We start from the raw sequence: 17,054 nt of genomic DNA, 5'->3' as shown, positions 1-17,054 counted from the left end.
CTCCCATCTATTCCACCTGAAAGTGGCTATAGTTAGGAAATTAAACGTGCATTATGCATATGCTTTGACAAACGTTTATTCAGTTTTATTGTCACATATACCAAGATAGTTTGTTTTGCGAGCAGTCCAGCTGGACCCCGCGTACATTCTACAGCAAGTGAGGATACCACCAATATTAAAAAAAGGAACTGTTTGAACAATTAGGATAGACCCCCTTAATTAGAGGTACTTGGATGTTGGCAGAGCTCAAAGCAGAAAAGTAACCCAACACATCAGAGGAAGTGGAATATCTGGCATTTATTTCCTATTGCTGAAATGTGAAAGGGTTTTACAGACAATAACATAAGAGGCGGAAAATGTACTAATCTTGAATAAAATTGATTGTTGCTGACTGCTATAAATTTGTAAAGGTAAATAGTAGTTGTCTAATTTAGAAAAGTCTTGTGTGCTGTGTTTAACGAAATATGACATTGATTTGTCCATGGGATAAAAGATTCAATGACACTTTAAATGAAAGAAGCTAAGAAAGAAATATTCGTGGCTTGTGGAAAATAGCAGTTTTTGAGTCTGATATCTAATAACATGCACCAGGGATGCTTGCCAACCCAAATATCCTAAATAATAGTAAACGTCAAGAGACAGACTAGTATAGTAGGAAGATTCATAATAACATTAATATTTAATAAACAACATCAAAATGATGGATTTTTGAAGAATGGGGAGATTTAAAATTAACCATTTGATACAATTTCATTGAGATGCAAGATCTTGGCAGATGTAAATAATTCTTTGAAGGTAACATAGAGTACCAAGATAAGAAAGCTCTTAGAAACATGTACAATAAACAAAACATGAAGAACAAAAATGTCAAAGTAAAGGGTGACGCAGTGTTCTTCCTGCTCCAGTGATCAAGGTTTGGTCCTGACGTGTGCGTGGAGCTCAGCCTTGTCCCTGTGACCATCTGAGTTTTCTCCAACCATTCTGGTTTCTTCCCACATCCCAAACATTAATGGGTTGGTGGGTTAATTGGTCACTACAAATTCCCTCAAGTGTATAGGTAAAATCTGGAGAGGATTGCTTGAAATGAAGGGAGAATAAAATGGGGTGTTAATGGGAATTTGGTGGTCAGCAAAGACCTGTAGGCCATTGGACCTTTTCTATGATGTATTAACCAAGAGCTCATTATTTTGTGTCAGAAGTGTGGAGTTTGAACATTTCAAATAACATTTAAGAAGTATCAATACTGAACCAAAGCCCCCAATAACTCTGATTTTAGAAAGTCAGAGCAAGGTTCAAAAGCAAAGAGAAAATATTTAAAGAACACACTTTAATCAGTAATCTGTTTTTGTTTCATGTGTGTGGTGCAGGGACACATTTATTTTAAAAAAAATCATTATTCTGAGGCTCTCAGAATTTAGAAAATGAATTATTTGTCAGATGTTCCACTTTATTTTACAGCAGCCAGCCCAGTGAAAGACTTGTGGAAATATATCAATGTGTCTTCAGGGTTAGAAGTACACTCCTAGCTCAAAGGAACGTTACCAATAATACTGCAAATGTTCATCTGCCAAGTTGGCATAGACAGGTAAGAGATTAAATAATTGTACATGATGTATCATGTAGCCCCAATAAATGCATCTCCTCCTGAACTGTGGGGACAATTAACTTTATATTTTTGACTGCAATTTTAATTATTTCTTCAATTAATTTCCACTATGCTGAACTTCAATTTGTTTGATGCATTGAATAAATATTTGTTCTTTTGCAGTAGTTGTTTGTTTCCATTATTGGCTTCCAGTTAATTCAGTATTCTTATCTATTCATTACTCCATTGTGAATATTGTTGGCAAGGATGGGATTTATTGACCACCCCTAAGGATTCCAAAGACTGAGTAATTTGCTAGTCCATTTCAGAGGACATTTAAGAGAGGCTGAAGTCACATGTAGGCAAGTTTCCAGATTTCAGATTTATTGTTGGATTACATACATGACAACACATACAACACTGAGATTCTTTTTCCTGCAGGCGAGACAGAATTACCACTTAATGGTGGTTCATAAAAAACTAAACAACGTTCACATGTAAACAAATAAAGAAATTTAAACAAGTTGTGCAATACAGAGAGGGGAAAAAAATTAATAAATTGGGCCTACCTTCGAGAAGGAGTCTAGAGAGTCGATTTCTCACCATCCGCTTCCACAGAGACCATCTTTAGGAAAGGTATAGATGACACTTGCGCCGACTCCTCGGCGCTAGCGAAGATGGTGCTGGAGCGCAGAAACTTCTTCCCTCAGGCATCAAGTTTGGTCCGTGGTGCAGTGGGGCCGATCTTTCGCAGCCCAGCGATGCTGGACCATTGAAGGAGAGGTCTAGACCCCTCAGACAGGTCGGGATGCCATCACTTTCAAGAGGAAGAAGCAGGTGAAGTCATCGGTGGAACTGAAGAAGAGGAGGCTTATCCAGGCACAGAAGAAGAGGAAACTATGATATATAAGGGTAAGCCCTTATCTAAATATGTTTAGGAGAAGTCTAAAAATGTTCATTATCCAGACCTTGCAGTTCAATTAGATACTTTGTCTAAACAAATTTAAATTATGACAAAGCAAATGAATAAAAATTTTTCATCTTTGAATAACCAATTTATTGGTATGAAGGAGGAAATGCTAACCATTAAGTCTGATGTGACAAAGTGTATGAAGCTGGTGGATAAAGTTAAGATTGAAGAGGATTTTCATGATTATCACGATGGTGTTGAGCAATGTAAACAGAGGATGGGACAGATGGAGGATTCTTTCACTGGATGGGAAAGACAACAAAATATTTATTGAAGAAGATTGATGCTTTGGACAATCAGGCGAAGGAATAATGTTAAAATTGTTAGACTACCTGAAGATTTTGAAGGGGTAGAGCTGGTACAATTTTTCAAGAAATAGATTCCTGATGTTTTGGGAAAGAAATATTTTCCATATGGTTTAGAACTGGATAGAACTCTTAGAGCAATGAGGAAAAAGCCTTTTCCTGGACAACCGCCACACTCCATATTCATCAGGTGTTTGCATTATCAACATGGAGAACTCATTTTACAGTTACAGTTCAAAATGCAAGAAAAAAATCAAGGTCCTTTGGTGTTCAAAAACAATAGAGTTTTTTTCTATGCAGATTTGAGTCAAGCTGCTATTAAACGTAGTATAGAGTTTAATTCCGTCAAAGCTGTTTTGTGGAAGAAAGGATATAAATTTGCTATTCTTAAAGTTTTTTATGGAAATTTTCAATCCCAATTTTTTACTGATGATACTGAAGCTCTTACATTTGCTAATTCTTTGCCTGATAATAAACAGAAGAAAAGTCAAGAAAGTTTTTTTCAACAATTCAAACCAGCTCAAGAGGAGAAGAAGAATGGCATGCAAGAGAGGAAATGTCAACAGTTGGTTGAAATTGACATTGATGACGATCAAGTTAACAGAGATTTAGAGGAAGGTTATCATACTTGAAATTTTTTATTAACTTTTTTATTGGTTGTTCTGCTCAGGAGAGGTGTTTTTGTTGGCTTCTCCTTCTGAAGTCATTGACCACTTTGTGGCATTAGTCATTTCCTGTATAATTGAGGGAGGTAGTACTGTGGTACAATAATTTTTGTTATTGGGGTTTTCTCATCTTAAGGGGTTCCTTTTTCTTTTATTCTTTCTATTGTGGATAGAATGTTGATCATGTTTTGGAGTCCCACTACATGGGGCATGGAGGTTTTTGAGGTAAATTAAGATGATGACTAATTTAAATTTTGCTACTTTTAATGTTAATGGGCTCAATAATCTAATTAAGAGAAAAAGTTTTGGCTTGTATTAAAAAGTTGAAAGTTGATAATTGCTTTTTTGCAAGAAACCATTTAACTGAGAAGGAACCAGGAATTAAAAAGAGATTGGGTTGGTCAGGTTATAGCTTCTTCATTTAATTCTAAAGCAAGAGGTATAGCTATTTTGATTAATAAGAAATTATCATTTAAGTTGGAATCAGTAATTGAATCAGTTGGTAGACCTTTAGTTGTAAATAGTAAAATTTATTCGGAATCATGGACTTTGATGAATACTTATGCTCATAATGTAGAAGACAAGAAATTTATGTTAGATTCCTTTCTTAATTTGAATCGGGCATATGAAAAAGTTATGATTGGGGGTGATTTTAATTGTTGTTTAGATTCATTATTGGATAAATCTCCAAAAAACGTAACTAGGACTAAAATGGCAAAACAGTTGATAATGTTAATGAAAGATGTGAATTTAGTTGATATATGGAGTAGATTAAATCAATTAAGATTTTTAATTTTATTCATTTTGACATGATTCTTATTCTAGGATAAATTTATTTTTGATAGCAGCGTAATTACAAGGTCATGTTGTATCAGCTGAGTATAAGAGCAGAACATTGTCAGATCATTCTCTTTCATTGATAATGTATAGGTTTAGAAAAGATTGATACAGGTACACGATCCTTTATTTGGAACTCTTAGGGGGCAGTGTGTTCCAAATTTTGGATTTTTCCGGATTTTGGAAAGCCCACCCGAATTGTTCACCCCCTTCCAGCCGCCCAGCTGTCACCCCCGATCGTCGGTCCCTCGGCCCCCGACTCGCGCTGTCGCCTCTCTCCCCACTTGCTGGATTTTGAAGATTTCTGCATTTTAGATGTCCGAATAAAGGATTGTGTACCTGCACTACGTATAGATGGATATTCAACTGTTGTTTAAAAAAATGTAGAATTTTGTAATTTTATAAGGGATCAAATACAGCAATTTTTGAAAATAAATATGGATTCAGTTAATAGTAAATTTGTTTTATGGGATGCTTTGAAGGCATATTTAAGAGGAGAAATTATTAGTTTTACATCTAAAATTAAGAAACAATATTCATCTGAAGTTAATAAATTGGAGGAGATAAGACATTTTAGAAAAAGATTCACAACAGAATTCAAGAGATTTTTCAAAAATGTACATTTGATTAATATGAAATTATTATATAATTCATTACAAACTTAGATTTGAGAGTTTATTATAAAGAACTAAACAAAGATACTATGAATTAGAGGAAAGAGCTCATATGGATTTAGCTTGGCAATTAAAGATGGAACAAGTTTCTAGAACAATAAATGCTATTAGAAAGGATTCAATGATTACTTATAAACCTCAGGAGATTAATAATGTATTTAGGGAATTTTATGTAAAATATACATCTGATTCAGATAAAGATGAAGTTAAAATTGAATTATTTTTATCTGACCTAGGGAAATTATAGAAGCACTTCAATCTATGCCTAATGTGAAATCCCAAGGTGAAGATGGTTTTACTTCTGAGTTTAAAAAAAAAATTTCAAGATTTATTAATTCCTTTATTGATGGAAATACTGAAACAGGCAACGGAGGTTCATTTTTTTTCTGGACTCTTTTTCTCAGGCAATTATTATGGTTATTCTTAAAAAAAGATGAGGATCCTTTGAAAACTGGTTCTTATAGTCCTATTTCGTTGTTAAATGTTGATTACAAAATTGTAACAAAGGTTCTAGAAAACAGATTGGCAAAATATTTACCAGGTTTGATTCATTTGGATCAGGCTGAATTTATTAAAAATCAGTATTCAGCGGACAATATTGTGAAATTAAGTTCTTTGATTAATATTTCTTGGGAGGAATCCAACCTACTAGTGGTTATATCATTGGATGCAGAAAAGGAATTTGATGGATTAGAATGGAGTTTTTTATTTAAAGTTTTGGAAAAAATTAAATATGAACCAAAATTTATTGTTTCGAGTAAGGCTTTCTATAAAAATCCTACTGCTAGAGTTGTGATAAATGGACAGTTATTTTTGCCTTTTACATTGCATAAATCTACTAGACAAGTCTGCCATTTGTCACCAGCTCTTTTTGCATTAGTTATTGAACCTTTGGCTCAGATGATAAGGCAAGATAGTAATATTAAGGGTATTCAAGAGAAGTCTGCTGAATTTAAAATTAACTTATTTGCAGATGATGTTTTGATATATTTAGCAGAATTCTTTAAAATGGTTGCATGATAGGTTGGAACAGTGGTGAAATATCAGGTTATAAAATTAATTGGGGATGGAAGTGAGATCATGCCATTAGCAGAAGTGGATTATACTTTTCAAACATATTGTTAAATTTAAACAATCAGATCAAATTAAATATTTAGGTATTAAAGTAGATAGTAATTTTAGTCATTTATGTGAATTAAATTATTTACCATTGTTTTATAAAATTAAAAATGATTTGAATAGGTTTACTGATTACATTTATAGGTAGAGTTAATTGAATTAAGATGAATATTTTTTCTTAAAATTTAATACTTTCAATCTACTCCTTGTAAGATTCCTCAAAAAATCTTTAAAGATTTGAATTCTATTGTGAGGAAGTTTCTCTGGAAAGATAAAATGGTAAGGGTATCTTTATAAAAATTAACTGGGAAATAAGAATTAGGAGATTTACAGCTTCCAAATTTTAAAAATTATTATAAAATGGCACAATTAATGTTTATTAATAGAATGTTTGATTTGGATAAGTCATTGGTATGAGCAAACATTGAATTATCTCAAATTGCTGAGAAGAAGATGGAACATTTTATTTACAAATGGAATTCTAAGTTATTACATAATTTTAATTCACCAATTTTGATATATTTAATGGAATTTTGGAATAAAATAAAATAAATGATGTAATAGGTACTCAAGGTAAAATTTCAAGTATCAGAATAAACTTTTTACTTTTATGCTTAATAATCAGTTTTTGGAACTATGGGATCAAAATGGAATTAAATTTGTATAAGATTTTCATAAAGCTGGCTATTTTATTTCTTTTCAAAGAATGAAAGAAAAATATTTTGTTATTATCAAATTAAAGCTTTATTATTGGATAATTTTGGACATACTTTACGGTTACTTGGACTATCTAAATTTGAAATTTTATTTACAGATGATGGGAAGAAGGGATTTATATCTGAAATGTATTCATTATTACAGAATAAAATGCCTAAGTTAGATTTGCATAAATCTAGGTTAAAATGGGAAAAAGATTTAGGAATCGTAATTAATCAAGATAAATTTATGTAAAGATAATACAGGTACATGATTCTTTATCTGGATATCTAAAATCCAGAAAGCTCCAAAATCCGGCAAGTGGGGAGAGATGCAGGAGCGCGAGTTGGGCGGGCGGGAGACCAGCAGGGAGAGACCGGCAGCATGAGTCAGGTGGGCGAGAGACCGTCAGCGCAAGTCAGGCAGGTGAGGGGGGGAGACCGGCAGCGCATCAGGCAGGTGAGGGGGGAGACTGGCAGCGCAAGTCGGGCGGCCAGGAGTCCAGCAGCAAGAGTCGGGTGGGCGGGAGGGGGAGACCGGCAGCGTGAGTCGGGCAGCCAAGAGACTGGCAGCGCGAGTCAGGCAGGCGAGGGGAGTTGAGGGAGACGGCAGGGTGACTGGAAGGGGGTGGGGGTGGATACGGCAGCACAATTCAAGTAGGCTTTCCGAAATCTGGAAATATCCGAAATTCGGAACATATTGTCCCCCAAGGGTTCCAGATAAAGGATTGTTACCTGTCTGACTAAAATTATTAATGTAAGATATTGGTTAGTTCATTGTAATTTTATGCATCAATTATATTTAACTCCAGAAAAATTAGAGAGATATAATTTAATTTCTTCAGATTTATGTTTTAGATGTCAGAAGGAAATAGGATCTTTTTTACATTCTACTTGGTTATGTGGAATGATAAAACCTTTTTGGAAATTTTTTAATGTTATTTTTAAAGTGAAATTTTTATTAGGTAATATTAAGAAGTTGAGTTTAAAATTAAAATTAACCGGCTTTCAAATTGCATTTTTGAGATTAGCATTGGCTGTAGCCAGAAAATGTTTAGCGATTACTTGGAAAAATAAGACTGATTTAAGTATATGTAGATGGCATATGGAATTGAGATCTTGTATACCATTGGAAAAAAAACATATAATTTACATGATAACTTTTCTTTAATTGTAAAACTTGGAGCCCCTATTTGGACTTAAAATTTTGAATTCTCTAGCCACATAGTTGTGGTGTTACTCTAATCCATGGTAATTAATTAATTATGTTATTCTGGTTTACATATCCGTTTTCCTTTCTTCTTTCTTTTTTCCTTTCATGGGGAATAAGTTGGTTGGCATTGGGGGAAAGGGTGCACCATTTCATCAGATGCAAGGATCGACAACGAGATGGACAACAGACTCGGCAAGGCAAATAGCGCCTTTGGAAGACTACACAAAAGAGTCTGGAAAAACAACCAACTGAAAAACCTCACAAAGATAAGCGTATACAGAGCCGTTGTCATACCCACACTCCTGTTCGGCTCCGAATCATGGGTCCTCTACCGGCATCACCTACGGCTCCTAGAACGCTTCCACCAGCGTTGTCTCCGCTCCATCCTCAACATTCATTGGAGCGCCTTCATCCCTAATGTCGAAGTACTTGAGATGGCAGAGGCCGACAGCATCGAGTCCACGATGCTGAAGATCCAGCTGCGCTGGGTGGGTCACGTCTCCAGAATGGAGGACCATCGCCTTCCCAAGATCGTGTTATATGGCGAGCTCTCCACTGGCCACCGTGACAGAGGTGCACCAAAGAAGAGGTACAAGGACTGCCTAAAGAAATTTCTTGGTACCTGCCACATTGACCACCGCCAGTGGGCTGATATCGCCTCAAACCGTGCATCTTGGCGCCTCACAGTTCGGCAGGCAGCAACCTCCATTGAAGAAGACCCCAGAGCCCACCTCACTGACAAAAGACAAAGGAGGAAAAACCCAGTATTCACCGAAAGTTCTTAAGGGTGGCCACGGGGTCTTCCGGGCATTTGTCGGGGGCCAGGAACTCCCCCAGAATGATTAAGGATGCGCTGTAGACCATCTCCACTGCCAAGGCATTGAATTCTACTTTCAGCGTAGTGTGAATCCCCAAGAGGACCCAAGGCAGTTCATCCTCCTAGTTGGGACCCTTGAGCCAGACAATCAAGGCTGCCTTCAGGTGCCTATGAAACTGCTCCACCAACCCATTGGCCTTAGGATGATACATCATAGTGGGGGAGCTGTGTACCCAGGAAGTTAGCTAGGGCTACCCAGATGTAAATTGTGTTCCCCATCTAAGATTAGGTGCTCTGGGACCCCGAATCTGGACACCCATGCGTCGATGTCCCCTGGTGCAGGTTTCTTTGGTGGTATCAGCCAGCGGGACCGCCTCATACCACCTTGATCAGCAGTATCTCGCCCCAAAGGAAACTGGTATATATGTGGCTGAACGTGCGACACCCTGGTTCAAAAGTCTATGTGGACGCGTTTGTGTGAGTCTGCACTTTTGAGGACTAGCAGTTGGTGCAGGTCTTGGCCCCGAGTTAACCTGCTTATGGAGGCTGTGCCAGACAAACCTGCTAGCCATCATTTTGACCATGGCCTGGATTGCAGGGTGCGCCAGGTTGTGTATGGCATCGAAAACCTGGTGCCTCCATGCGCCCAGGATGATGGGGCAAAGGCATCCGGTGGAGACGTCGCACAGCAGTTACCTGGGCCAATGGGGACATCTTCCACCTTGAGACCGGAAATGACTGTCTTATACGCAGGGATTTCAGGATCCTGCTGCTGGGCTTTGGTGAGGGCCACATGGTTGACCCCCTGGGGCAGGGTGTGTACCGATTTAATCACAGGGAATGATAGAACATTAGTTATTATATTGCTTTTCCCCACAATGTGCTATATGTCTGTGGTGTATTCAGACACATAGGACAAGGGTCCGATACCTTATGGAAGGCGAAGGTCAGCGGCTCGTGATCAGTGAAGACCTTGAATTGCCAACCCTCCAAAAAGTAACGGAAATGTCTTACCACCAGTGCATCAGTTGAAAGTGCTGTATTTGAGCTGAGGTGAGGTGGAGCTGCCTTCTGAAAAAGGCCAGATGTTGCCACTGGCCTTCAATGAGCTGTTCCAGTGTGCCTTTTACCGCTGTGCTGGAGGTATCGACTGTCAGAGCGGTAGATGCCTCTGGTCTGGGGTGTACCAGGAGGGTGGCGTTAGTGTTCTGGAATGCCCTGAAAGACTTGTCATCCCAGGTAATGTCCTTTGACTTACCTGTCATTAGCACGAAGACGGGGTGCATGAAGCGGGCCATTGCCAGTATGAATCTGTGGTAAAAGTTTATCATACTGGCGAATTCCTGTAGCTCTTTTACTTGTGGCTTGGTGAAGTTTCGGTCCACCTTGACCTTTTCAGGAAGGGGTGTTGCCCTCTCTTTATTTTGTGCCCCAGGAAGTCGATAGCCTCCAGGCCGAATTGGCACTACGTGGGGTTAATTGTCAGACCAAACTCACTCAACCATCACTCAGTTGTCTCAGGTGGGTGGCGAGGTCTTTGCAGCTGCGGCTAACGATGAGGATATCGTCCAAATAGATGAACGCAAATGGGAGGTCCTGGTCCACTGCATCCATCAGCCTCTGGAAAATTTGTGCCACGTTTTTCAGACCAAAGGGCATGTGGAGAAATCCAAACAAGCCAAAGGGGGTTATAATTGTGGTCTTGGGGACGTCTTGGGGAAGAACTGGAATTTGATGGTACCCCGGATGAAGTCTACCTTGGAAAACACCCATTCCCCGTGCAGGTTGGTGGTGAAGTCTTGCATGTGGAGCACGGGATATCTGTCAGGCATGGTGGCTGACCGATATCCCATAGTAACCACATGGCCTCCCACCCCCCCTTGCTGTTTTTGGCACCATGTGGGGTAGGGGGGAGGCCAGGGACTGATGGAGCGCTGCACAATCCTTAGCTCCTCCATTTTCTTGAACTTTTCCTTCTCTAGGCTAAGCTTTTTGGAGGGAGTTGGTGTGCCCTGGTGTGGAGCAGGTAGCCCTCAGTCAGAATGTGGTGCCTTACCTCATGCTTTGGCCTTGCCACAGAGAACTGTGGCACCATTATTGAGGAGAACTCTGCTAGGATGCAGGCAAATTCATTGTCTGAAAGTGTTATTGAGTCAAGATACGGGCCAGGTAGCTTGGCTTCCCCCAGAGGTAGAGTATGAAAAGTTCTGGCATGCATCAAGCGCCATCCCTTGAGATTAACAAGTGGCAGTGGGCACGAAAGAAATTGGCCCACAGGAATAGCTGGACTACTGCTGCGAGGGTGAAAGTCATGTAAAGCAGTTGTTGGTGAACCAAAGGTGGATGGTGCTGGTACCAAAAGTCCAGATGGAGGAGCTGTTAGCCACCCTCAGTGCTGGGCCCTGCTTACCGTTGTGGGTGTCGAGGCCTGCGGGGATGTTGACCAGGACGACGCCTGCCCATCAAGGAGTCTCAAACTTAGTGGAAGCTATCATGTGGGCCAAATGCCACAGGCATCGATGCCAAGGCATTTCCCGGAAATCCACAAGATGAGTAGCATCAGTGGGCCTCCACACCCCATCGTTGATGATAGGAGCAGAATTGTTCTCAGGTATTAACTTTCCTCTCCGCTGTTTGTGGGTCTTACTGATGTGGTCTATGACAGTGCTGGTGTCCTTCACTCTTCAGAGCATATCCGTTTGGGCTGCGACCCTCTGAAGTCCTTGCCCATGAGCAAGAGTCTGATATCCATGGGCAGCTTCTCCAGAAAGATCTGCTCGAAGAGCAGGCAAGGCTTGTGGCCCTCAGTTAGAGCGAGCATCTCGCTCATTAGGATGGATGGGGTCCTGTCCCCCAATCTGTCTATGTGCAGCAATCAGGCAGCGCACTCATGCTGAGAGAGCCCAAAATTGCGGGTTAACAGCTCTTTGAGGGCCGCTTATTTGCCTTGCTCTGGAGGCTGCAGTGGGAAATCTACGACCCTTGCTGCTTTGTCTTGATCGAGAGCACTCATGATGTAGAAGTAGCTGGAACTGAGCCTCGGCCTGCTCGAACCACCACATGTGTGGCTGCGACATTCAAAATGCTGGGAGCCTGAATGAGACCACATGGATGTCGCTGGCTCTGCCTGGTCCATTATATTCGGGTCACGAATGTAGCATTCATGCTAAACGGCTGTGGAGAAGAATGACACACCTTGAAGTCAAGACTTTTTTATTGCACTGGCCATTGTGTTTATATAGGCTCCAAGCACTGATGTCAGGGCCCTGCATTATTAGAGAACTGGCCTGGGATTGGCCGGCATTCCCGCCACAGTTCCCGTCTTCCCACCATGCGGGAGGTCACCTGGGATGATGGCTAGTGTCACTCCCAGGTCTGTGCAGTTGCCACGTTTGTCGGTCATTTTGTAGGCCAGTCCGTGTTTCCATGCATGGGCCACTACATTAGCAGATTTTGATTTAAATTTTCTTTACATGTCACACAGATTTAAAATAGATTTTCCACTGAATCCAATAAGTTTTAAGATTGGTAGTGGGTTTTATGATGCAAAACTCACTCTGGCATTGTTGTGCCAGTGAGTTGCAAAAGAAGGGCAGCACGGTTAGCGAAGTGGTTAGCGCAATGCTATTACAGTGCCAGCAACCTGGGCTCGAATCAATTGTTGATGTGAGGAGTTTGTACTTTCTCTCAGTGTCTACATGGGTTTCTTCCAGGTGTTCTGGTTTCCTTCAACCCTTCAAAAAATGTACTCAGGTTGTATGTCATTTGGGTGTAAATGGGCTGCACAGGCTCATGGGCTGAAAGGGCTCATTACCATGCTAAATAGAAAATTTAGGTATGAGAATGTTTACCTGGAGATTCAGCTGCCAACCCATTGGTATTGTAAATTAAAGAGCAGATTATCAGAGTCCCACTGCAATGAAAGAAAATGAAACATTACAGCACAGTACAGGCCCTTTGGCCCTCGATGTTATGCTGACCCATATAATTTCTTATATTAAAAAAATACTAAACTGTCCCCTTCCCAGCAACCCTCTATTTTTCGTCCATCCATGTGGCTGTGTAAGAGTCTCTTAAATGCTCTTAATTTTTCATCCTCCACCACCATCATGGGCAAGGCATTCCAGGAAACCCCACGAACCTGTAACCCCTGAAATTTCCCTCCCTTCACTTTGAGCTTATGTCCTCTGGCGTTTGCTATTCCTGCCCTGGGAAAAAGGTACTGGCTGTCCACATTATCTATTCCTCTCATAATATTGCAGACCTCTATTGTCTTCTTTCATTGGTAAATCTCCTCTGCACCCTCTTCCAGTTTCCACATCCTTCCTATAATGAGATGACCAGAACTAAATACAATACTCTAAGTGTGGTCTCACCAGAGATTTGTAGGATTGCAACATGGCCTCTCTACTCTTGAACTCAATCCCCCAGTTAATGAAGCCCAACATCCCATATATCTTAAGTATCTCATCAACCTGAACCCCAAGTTTCCTCTATTCATCCACACTTGTAAGTAAGTGACTGTTAACCTTGTACTCAGGCTTCAGGTTTATCCTTCCAAAATGTATCACCTCACACATCCAGATTGAACTCCATCTATTATTTTTCCAGCCAACTCTGCATCCCATCTGTATTCTTTTGTAACCTATAACAGCCTTCAGCACCATCCACAACTCCTCCAACCTTATATCAGCTGCAAACTTTACTGATCCCCTCCTTCCTCCACTTCATCCAGGTCATTTATAAAGATCACATAGAGCAGGGGTCCTCAACTGGTCACCATCCTCCAGGCAGAATACTTTCCCTCCACTACTATGCTTTCTACATGAAAGCCAATTTTCTTTTTATTCACTCAGCCAAGGTTCCATGGATCCTGTGTCTCTAGTCTTTCTGAACAAATCTCTAATGGGGAACTTTGTCAAAAGCCTTTCTAAAATCATATAGACTACATCAACTGCCCTACCCTCATCAATTTTCTTTGTTACCTCATCAAAAATCTTAATTAGACTTGAGGCACGACCTTCCTTTCACAAAGCCAACCTGACTATCCTTGAGTAGACTATATTTCTCCAAATGCCCATAGATCCTCTCCTTAATAATCCTGTCCAATAGTTTGCGCACCACTGATTAAAGACTTGGCATAGCAGTTAACGCAGTGCCGTTACAAAGCCAGCAATTGGGAATGGGGTTCAAGTCCCGTGTTGTCTGTAAGGAGTTTGTATGTCCTCCCTCTGTCTGCATGGGTTTTCCCCAGGGACTCCAGTTTTCTCCCATAGTTTGAAACATACCAGGGGTGTAGGCTAATTGGATGTAAATTTGGCAGCATGTACTTGTGGGCTGAAATGGCTTGTAACTCTGCTGTATGTCTAAATTTAAAAACTTAAATTGAAATTTTTTTTAATTAAAGTCTCACTGGTCTATAATTTGAGGATCTTCTCCCTATTATCATTTTTTTAACAAAGGAACCACATTTGCCATTCTTCAATCTTCAAAGATCATTGCCACTGTGCCAGTTACCTGTTCTCTCACTTCCCACAGCAAACTGAGGTGTTTTACATCTGGGCCCAGGGACATCAATCGTAATGATTTTAAGATCCACGGCTTCCTCTTCCTTAATCTCAACATTGTCCAGCAAGCCTGTTCTATTCTGACCTTATCCAGATCCCTTTCTCTTGTGAATACTGATGCAAAGTTTTCATTTAGGACCTCCCCAACTTCCTCCTCCTCTTGGCACATATTGCCTACTTTATCCTTTAGCGTCATCCTTTTGTTCTTCGTGTACACATAGAAAACTTTGGGGTTCTCCTTAATCCTACATGCCAAGGCTTTCTCGTGCCCCCTTTGAACTCTAAGTCCTTTCTTAAGATCTTTCCTGGCTAACATTCTTCTCATGAGCTGTTCCTATTTCCTGCTTCCTATACCTAATGTCTGTTATCTTCTTCCTCTTGACTGGCTGCCTCAACTGTTTTGTCAACCACGGTTACTTTTTCCTACCATCTTTTCCCTGTCCCAGTGGGATAAACCTATCCTGAATCCAGCACAAGTGGTCCATAAACTTCCTCCACATTAGTTCTGTAATTTTGCCTTTGAACATCTGTTTCCGATTTATTGCAGAAATTTTGTCACTCTCATCAAAATGCTCTCCCACCAATGGGTCCGCCACCAGACCAGGTTCGTTACCAGAATTAGATCCAACGTGACCTCTCCTCTCGTCGCTGGTCCACATACTGTATCAGGAATTCTTGAACACACTTGACAAATTCAGTCTCAGCTATCCCTCTTGCAGTCAGAAAGTGCCAATCATTATTAGGGAAGTTGAAGTCTCTCAAAACAACAACCCTATATTTCCTGCACCATTCCCAAATCTGCCTGCTTATCTGCTCCTTGGTGTCCCCAGAGCTATTTGGAGGCCACTAGACTACTCTTAGTTCAGTGATTTCTCCATTCCTACTTCTGACTTCCACCCATACCGTCTCAGTAGACACTCGATGGAGTGCCTTCCCTTTCTATAGGTGTGACCAGTAATACTACTCTCCTTTCCACCCCCCACCTATTTTACCTCCCATCCTATTCCCTTTAAAAAAACCCAAACCCGAAAGCAGGGCTGAGCTTTTCTGAATTACAATGTAAGCAGTTAAATGCTGTCATTCAGCCTATAATGAATGAGCTGGCTCAAAGGATATGAATTGAATACAGTTAAAGCACGTGTAGAAGCATCTTGTGAAGATTTTTTAAAATTTCAGTCTGCTTTTTTGGAATGTCAACAAGTGGCTTTTAATACAGAAAAAGTGTTGAAGGTTGAAAAATCCATTATAGAATTGCGAGAACGTGAGAAGGAGTTAGAGAGGAAAATAGACTATTTGGAGAATTAAAGTAGAAGGAATAATCTGAAAATTGTTGGTTTACCAGAAGATATGGAAGGACAAGATCCTCTTTGTTTTTTCACATATTGGATCCCACAAGTACTAGGGCAAAAAAAAAATTTCTGAAGGCTTGGTATTGGTAAGAGGTCATAGAACTTTAAAGAGATCACCTTTACCTTGTCAGCCACCGAGACCTGTAATAATTCGATGTTTGAATTATTTGGATAGAGAAGCAATACTTCGATTGGTGGTGCAAAATGCGAGAAAATGACAAACTCCGTTATTGATTCAGAATAGCAGAGTTTTTTTCTATCCTGATTTGAGTCAAGAGGTTATTCAACGTAGACATCGATTTAACCAGTTAAAGAAGTTTTGTGGCGTAAAGGTTATAAGTCTACTTTTCGCTATCCGGCAGTGTTGAAGGTGTTTCATGGAGACTATCAATCTCGGTTTTTTGAGAATGATCATGAAGCAATGATTTTTGCTGATTCATTGCCAGATATAAGAGGACAAAGACGTAGAAAAATCTGGTTGTTCTGGAAATGGAAGAAATGGTAGAAATGGGAAAAACGGGAATGGAAAGAGTCCAACTACTTTTGAAATGGGATCTCCGAGTTTGGAACCTCTTGGATGAATAGCAGAATCTCCTTATTCTTATTTTACTTTTTACGTTATTGTGATATTTTGAGATTTTTTTTGTTCGGCTGGGGAGAAAGAGATTTGTTCTATGTTCTATTAGTCATCAGCCACTGGTGGGTCATCGACACCCAAATTTTGTTTAGGGATTATTACCCTTTGGTAGTTTTTTTGGGGGGGAGGCTGTTTGTTAATTTTTTTTTCTTATTTTTTTAAATTTTCATTTTATCTAGCTTTTGCTTTGTGATTTTTTTTTTTCTCCTATTGGAGGGCCTATATAAGATGATTTGAGTTTTAATATAAAGATATTATTGGTCTTTAGTAATATTAGTAGGTATGTTAAAGTTGAGGTTTGCTACTTTTAACGTTCGAGGTTTAAACAGTTCGATTAAGCGTAACGATGAGGGACAGCTATAGTATTGATAAGAATTCTTTGTTTCTTTATTTTTAAATTTGATCTTTGGTAAAATGTGTGTTTGGTAGCGATATGATTTTACCTGAAATGACTAAATTTGAGACTTTTCTTATGAAGGTACCAGAGAAGGGTTATATTTCATTCATGTATTAAATATTATAGGATGGTATGGATAAAAAGGGTTGGGATAAATCCAAATTTGTATAAGATTAAAATATCTTTAGATCTGATATTGGGCAGTTTGCAATCTCTGAAAGGTT

At 39.7% G+C, this 17,054-nt stretch overlaps 1 protein-coding gene across 7 annotated transcripts in view; it reads left to right on the top strand.

Moving 5' to 3' along the window:
• Nucleotides 1-17,054, top strand: part of LOC138757224 (probable E3 ubiquitin-protein ligase HERC1) — a 309,739-nt gene that overhangs the window by 94,144 nt on the left and 198,541 nt on the right. For all 7 annotated transcript variants that reach the window (XM_069924220.1, XM_069924216.1, XM_069924219.1 and 4 more), the window contains exon 21: nt 1,459-1,585. In XM_069924220.1, the coding sequence (XP_069780321.1) occupies nt 1,459-1,585 (127 nt within the window). The remainder of the gene's footprint in view (nt 1-1,458; nt 1,586-17,054) is intronic.

Source organism: Narcine bancroftii, chromosome 3, assembly GCF_036971445.1.
Source record: "Narcine bancroftii isolate sNarBan1 chromosome 3, sNarBan1.hap1, whole genome shotgun sequence".
Lineage (NCBI taxonomy): Eukaryota > Metazoa > Chordata > Chondrichthyes > Torpediniformes > Narcinidae > Narcine > Narcine bancroftii.
This window is presented reverse-complemented; position numbering and strand designations above follow the sequence as displayed.